Genomic DNA, 6,845 nt, shown 5'->3' on the forward strand with positions numbered 1-6,845 from the left:
GCTACCGGAGGCTTCAACTTCTGCCTATCTCCAGCAACAAGGAAAGAGCCACGCAGTCGTCGGCCGCCTGACGACATGATACTGCCGTCATGTAGCTAGGGGCCGCCGGACGCACGCGAGAGTCGATATCCGTTAGGTAAACTGAATCAACGCGACGCGCCGTGTTTACGATGGAGCTGGTCTATATTTGCGTGATGTGCAGCACCTTGATGGCAAGAGCTGTTCATTTTTTCAGCAGCCATTGGCAGTCAAGATGTTGAATTTCTTTGGCGCAATTGCTGCTCTTACCTTGAGTGTACTCGCCCTCAGTGCTGAAGCCCATGGAGACCATGATCACGACCAAGAGCCATTGAATGGACCTCACGAGAAGCTGTGGTATAACGTTCTACCAGGCGATGGAGGAACACAGGTAAGCATTCTACATAAATCGACGGCCATGAAGCTCACACAATACAGGCCGACTCCGTCTTCTCAGGCATCTCGACTTTCGGTCGAATCCAATACCACCCTTGTCTCGCCTCCGATTCCGTGAAGTACGATATTGCCTTTATTGGCGCTCCGTTCGACACCGGCACTTCCTACAGACCAGGTGCTCGCTTCGGTCCATCTGGTATCCGGCAAGGTAGCCGTCGATTGAATCTATAGTATGTACAACAAGCTTACTCGAGACATTGGAATTGAGGCTCACGCAAAGTGCGCTTTAGTGGTGAGTGTGCACGACATGACTTGCTCGCTGAGGGCGTCATCGATTGTCACTTCAGACATGGCGGTCCTACGTCAGCAGTCTAGTTCAAGAATACCCAGAATTCAGGGCAGCTGCTAATCCTTGAAAGGCGGCTACAACGTTCCATTGGACGCGAACCCATTCAACAGCTGGGCGAAAGTCATCGATTGTGGGGACATTCCCGTGACTTCGTGAGTGCCAGTAGCATCATCATCATCATCATCAACAAACTCACGAAATCTCTGGCTGATTTACTTATAGATATGACAACACCTGGGCATTGCACCAGATCGAAGAAGGCCACAACAGCATTTTGATGCGTGCACCAGCAACCTCTGCGAGCGAGCCTGGCATCTCCAAGCACGGCAAGACTCTTCCTCGTGTGATTACCCTCGGCGGTGACCACACCATTACACTTCCATTGCTGAGAAGCATGAACAAAGCATACGGTCCGGTAAGTGGGTTACTTTTGAAGACACGAGACCACCTGAGCCGGTAAGGGTAGCTGACTCTTCCGTCCATAAACATAGATCACCGTGATCCACTTCGACTCTCATCTAGACACATGGAGACCCAAAGTCTTCGGAGGATCTCCCAGCAAAGTCGCCAGCGTCAACCACGGAACCTACTTCTACCACGCCTCACAGGAAGGACTTCTCAGAAACGACACCAACATCCACGCCGGGATCCGCACGACGCTCAGTGGAACGTCGGACTACGAGAATGACGGATACTGCGGCTTCCACATCGTCGAAGCGCGCGAGATCGACACCATCGGCACCGAGGGCATCATCAAGAAAATTCATGAAAGAGTCGGCCACAAGAACCCTGTGTACCTCTCGATTGATATCGATACGCTTGACCCGGCATTCGCTCCGGCGACTGGAACTCCCGAGACAGGTGGATGGTCAACTCGAGAGCTTAGGACGATTATTCGAGGTTTGAAGGGCATCAATCTCGTGGCTGCGGATATCGTCGAGGTGGCTCCTGCGTATGATACGAATGCGGAGCTCACGACCATGGCCGCAGCCGATACGCTGTACGAGGTTATGAGTCTCATGGTCATCAACGGACCGTTGAGGGTTGCGCAAAGTGTTGAGGGCAAGGAGGATCTCTAGACAATGCGCGCGCGCGCGCAAGCGGCACAACGAATTTCATTGCGGTGCTCATATGCTAATGAAAAACGACTTCTCTCCCTCCTGCGCTCTCACTTCTGCTCGCTGTAGAATTGGGTCCGCGCAACTGACGCGTATGCGTTCTACCGTTGCAGGACTCACAAGGCTGAGAACCTCTTCCTTCCCGTACTGCTTTCGCGCAGCTTTAAGAGCATCACGAATGGCAAAGAACACCGCCGATCCCATGAACAGCGGTGGCTCTCCCACACCTCGCGATCGCTGTATGGTCCGCAAATTCTCCCATTGCACATCCTTGAGCAACTTGACGTTGAATTCCTGCGGTATATCTCTGAATCCGGGAATCTTATATGCGCCTGGCCCACGTGTGAAGATCTGGCCACTCGCACGATGCCACAGCGATTCTTCCATGGTGAAAAGACCCATACCCTGGACGAAAGCGCCCTCGATCTGGCCGTAGTCGATGGCGGGATTTATAGACCTGCCAACGTCCATCTTGATGTCTGCCCTTCGGCAAGTCCAGTCGCCAGTCAATGTGTCGACCTCAACTTCAGCTGCTGAAACACCCTGCGTAAAGTAGAAGAACATTTGGCCGGTATTCGGTCCCCATACGTAGCCAATGTCAGGTGTCTTGTAAAACCCATTTGCGGACAAGTTTACCCTGTCAAAGTACGCCGCGTGGGCGATTTCCTTCATCGTAGCTTCTTTACCCAGCTTCTCCCGATATGGTGCCAGTCGCTCATTGATCTGCTGGCAGGCATTCCAAATAGCATAGCCATTTAGATCCGACGATGCAGATGCGGCTGTCGAGGATGTGTTCGCCACTGTGTTTGTTGCCGTTTCGCTAATGAACACGCTCGACTGCGGAACTCCTAGAGCCTCTGCTGCTATGGCCGACATCTTCGTGTGAAGGCCCTGGCCCATCTCTGTGCCGCCGTGTGCGACCAGTACACTGCCATCATGATAGATGTGGACTAGAGCACCGGCTTGGTTCAAGAAAAGAGCAGTGAAGGAGATACCAAACTTGGTCGGAATGATCGACAACCCGCGCTTCTTCCACTTGCTCTTCGCATTGAATTCGGCGACCTCCTGCTTTCGCCGCTCCCAAGCCGACTCCTCTTGCACTTGCTTCCACATGAGAGGAACATACCAATCTTTGAGCTCTTGACGAAAATGTGTCTGCTCGCCAGACTTGTACATATTAACCTCTCGCAGCTTCTCCACCGGCATTCCCAGATGGTCGGCAACCTCTTCCATGAAGCTCTCGCAGATAAACATTCCTTGTGGACCACCAAAGCCTCGAAAGGCTGTGTTCGAGACAGTGTTAGTCTTGCAAATCCTTCCTCGCACCGACACATTGGGGATATTGTAGCAGCCATCGACGTGACTGAGTGCTCTGTCGACAACAGCAGCGCTGAGGTCTTGTGACCAGCCGCCGTTGTTATAAACGTCCGCGTCTAGTGCTTGAAGCTTGCCGTCTTTATTGACTGCGACTTTCCAATGGCCAAGGAACGGATGTCGTTGTCCCGATGTCATAATATCTTCGTCACGATTCAGCATGGCTCGCACCGGTCGCTGCGTCTTCTTCGCTGCGATCGCACAGATGCCTGCAAGCTGGATCGAGCGCGTTTCCTTCCCACCGAAGCCACCGCCGAGTCGTTTCACTCTGCTGACGATCTTGTTGGCGGACACGCCAGTGACTTGTGCGACGTAGGCTTGCGTCTCAGTTGGGTTCTGCGTCGAGCTGAAGATTTCCATCTCGCCGTCTTCCGGCTTTGGTACCGCTACGCAGGCATTAGTCTCCAAATAGAAATGTTCCTGCCCACCCATGCGTGCCACGCCACTGAAGACGTGGTCAGCGTTGGCGAAAGCCTCCTCGACATCGCCGTTGTTGATGTAATGGTAATGCGGAAAGAAGCTATTCGCAGCTATGGCTTCTTCCATGGTAAATATAGCAGGCAGATCTTCGTACTCGATCTTCACGGCTCGAGCGCCTGCTTCAGCACGTTTTGGCGAGGTAGCAAGTACTAGGCCAATAGGCTGGCCAGCACAGAAGACCTCGTCAACAGCAAAGAAAGTCTCATCGCAATTGGGGGCTCCCCAGAAGTTGGCCTGGGCATTTGGAAGATCGCGGTGATCTACGTAGTCGTACACGCCAGGTAATTCCAGTGCTGGTGCGGCATCGACGCTCAGAATCTTCGCGTGAGCCTTGGTACTGAGCACCATGCATCCAAACCTAAGAGCAATCAGGGTCATCAGTCAGTGTCTCGAAAAATGCTCACTCGGCGCGAGAGTGCTGATACGGTACTGCCGCCTCCGACACAGCTGGCTCAGCAGCACTTGTCTGGCTGGAGTCATGTCTCGCATAAGAATATACTCACAGTTCGTTTTTCTGCACAGGAATGTCGTCCGTGTATTGAGCTTCTCCCGTGCATTGCTTCAGTGCCGCAACATGTGGCGTTTCCTTCCCGAGAATCTTTTTTTCATAAGCTTGACCAACAGTATGATCCTTGTGACCCTTGGAAATTTCTCGCTCGATCTCATTCAGGCAGTCCTGATCAACTTCCGTTCCTTCGGGATTGAGCGCAGACAATACTTCATGGTAGAACTTATAAAAGAATCCGAGCGCCAGAGATTTTCTATACGTTGCCATGCCGCCGGGAACACCAAATCTCAGATCGAAATCTTCCTCGAGAGCATTCATGACACCCTCCAGTGTCGCTGGATTGGTGAATTTCTTGCCGGCGAGGTAAGACATTGCCTTCTTTGCTCCAATAGTGACAGGTGCCATACCACCATACACGAGACTTGAGTCCTTCACGACGTTACCTTCATCCAGATGTACTCGCAAAGCTGCGTTAACGATAGCAATGTCATCATCCTTTCGTTTCGCTTGTTTGTATGCTCGCATATACTCGCCCTTCTTAGCAAATACGGGAATTCGGATGCTGGCAATGATAGCGTCTGGCGGCATTGCAGTCACTCGATAAGCTTTGAAAAACTCGGTCACTAGAAGCAAAGGGTATAGAGGTCAGCAAATGTCTCAGAACGGCGCCGCTCCATGGCGGAAGCTGAGACCAGACTGCTATATTTGACGCGGCGAGCCTAGCGAGTCTCGCTGGCAGGAGTCATGATGTACTCACTGGGAATTTCAATGGTGTTGTCCAGCGACCTTGCGACGATCGTCGCATTGGTTGCCAGAAATACAGGATTCAAGTCTGAAATAGGTGAGGCAGTCGCAAGGTTACCTGCTGGGGTGCCGGCATTTCTGATCTGACGTCCTGCAAAGTATCTAATCTGTTTGTTGATGGCGGTGAATGGCTGTCCTCTCTCGGAGCCATAGTGCTCAGCAGCCTCAAGGGAGAGATATTCTAGGTCAGTCAGAGTTACGTTGCCACCTATCTCAATGTGGTCTTCTTCGAATTTATATTGTCGTAACTCTGGAATGTCGCCGACGAAGACCGAGACTGTATACTGCATGGCCTTGAACTTGACCTCGATTTGCGTTTCTGTCGATCCTCCGATAATTTTGGCAGAAGGGTACACGCTTTTGATCTCGAGGAGTTGCTGGAGCGTGACAGGTCTATACCATCGTTTTCGTTTGTTCCCGAATGCCAAAGGCTTGTACTCGTGTCTTCTGAGCGCAGGTGGAAAGATAAGCTCTGTCTCTGGATTGTATTCGATGAACCCTGGCGGCGTGAAGCGCTTTATGGGCTGGTCGTCCTTGGCACCATTCTGACAGCAGTCACTTTTGCCATTTGCGTCGCTCTTCTCCATACAGCATCCAGACCCGCCGTTGGTCCTGGCCTTCGCGCATCCCTTGTTCGCGCTGAATGACTGTGCTGCGTCCAAAATGGGTCTGTATCCCGTGCATCTGCACAAATTTCCATCAAACGCCTCTTCAACTTCATGTTCGGATGGGCTGTCGTTGTTCCTCAGGAGCGCATACAGACTCATTACGATGCCAGGCGTGCAAAAGCCACATTGACTGCCATTGCCTTTGGCTATGCGTTCCTGAGCAGGATGAGGCTTCTTGACATTGCCGATGCCTTCAACAGTTATAACGTGCTTGCCATCGACTGACACCAATGGAGCAATGCATGCATTGATCGATGCATGATATATCTTCTTCGTGGTCGGGTTGTACTGCGAGACAACCACAGTGCAGGCTCCACAACCACCTTCTGCACAGCCAAGCTTCGTCCCCGTTAGACCTACGCCTCTTAGATATTCTAGAAGGGTAACTTCGGGATCGGCTTCGTCGAGGACCACTTTGGTCCCGTTCAGGTAGAATCGCAAGCAGTCATCGTATCGCTGTGTCACCGAGGACAGTGAGTGTTGCTGGGCAGGTTCAACAGCCGGTTGAGGCTCAATCAGCCCAGGAGCCATGACTTCTGTTGTTAGTGTCGCTGTGAGTGAATCAAAGCCGAATTTCGCGTATCACTCCATCTGCTGGAGCCAAATATAGGACGAGAGCTCGGTATCAACTGGCCCACTCGCAATTCTGGAAAGGACAAAGACCAAGAAACAAGCGAGCAGTGGCAGCCCAAATGCAATGTGGCGAGAAGAAGCAAGTTGGGAAACAGAGGCTTTAGTGTATCGCTTATCGACGTCCTCAAGGCCACTCTTCTTGTAGGAGCTCGCCGTAGGAAGCAACTGCCATGAGAATCCAGGTGGAGCAAGTGCGTTTCGATTGATAAGATGCGAAGTGATTGGTAAAGGGTAGAAAAGACTTCTTGATCTGATCTCGCCTATGTCTACAACACTGCACTAGAAACGTGAATTGGTAGACGCACAGAGACTTGCACATTGCGAATCTTTAGCACTCTAATAACCCGATAAGCTCTAGTACGACCTTGTGAGATTTCGCTCGGCCTATTTAAAGATACTCTAAGAAGTTCTTTATAGAGTTTATCTAGTAGGATTTTATTAGGTTAGAATTAGGTAAGTATCTATTAGATAGTAAAATTATAGCAAAGCTCTACTAG

General features: G+C 51.4%; 2 protein-coding genes across 2 annotated transcripts; one reads left to right on the top strand and one right to left on the bottom strand.

Moving 5' to 3' along the window:
• Nucleotides 1-253: 253 nt before the first annotated feature.
• Nucleotides 254-1,842, top strand: MYCFIDRAFT_129912 (uncharacterized protein; the record flags this gene model as incomplete). Its single annotated transcript, XM_007922953.1, has 6 exons — nt 254-409; nt 457-644; nt 782-783; nt 834-915; nt 986-1,178; nt 1,255-1,842. The coding sequence occupies 6 exons, from the start codon at nt 254-256 to the stop codon at nt 1,840-1,842; spliced, it is 1,209 nt and encodes a 402-aa protein (XP_007921144.1).
• On the bottom strand, nt 1,272-6,249 carry MYCFIDRAFT_48128 (uncharacterized protein; the record flags this gene model as incomplete). The annotated part of the gene is made up of 3 exons (XM_007921823.1): nt 1,272-4,093; nt 4,239-4,866; nt 5,001-6,249. 3 exons carry the CDS (start codon nt 6,244-6,246, stop codon nt 1,891-1,893), a joined length of 4,077 nt encoding a protein of 1,358 aa, XP_007920014.1. The 3' UTR covers nt 1,272-1,890.
• Between the last annotated feature and the right edge of the window lie 596 nt (nt 6,250-6,845).

Source organism: Pseudocercospora fijiensis (assembly GCF_000340215.1).
Source record: "Pseudocercospora fijiensis CIRAD86 unplaced genomic scaffold MYCFIscaffold_1, whole genome shotgun sequence".
Lineage (NCBI taxonomy): Eukaryota > Fungi > Ascomycota > Dothideomycetes > Mycosphaerellales > Mycosphaerellaceae > Pseudocercospora > Pseudocercospora fijiensis.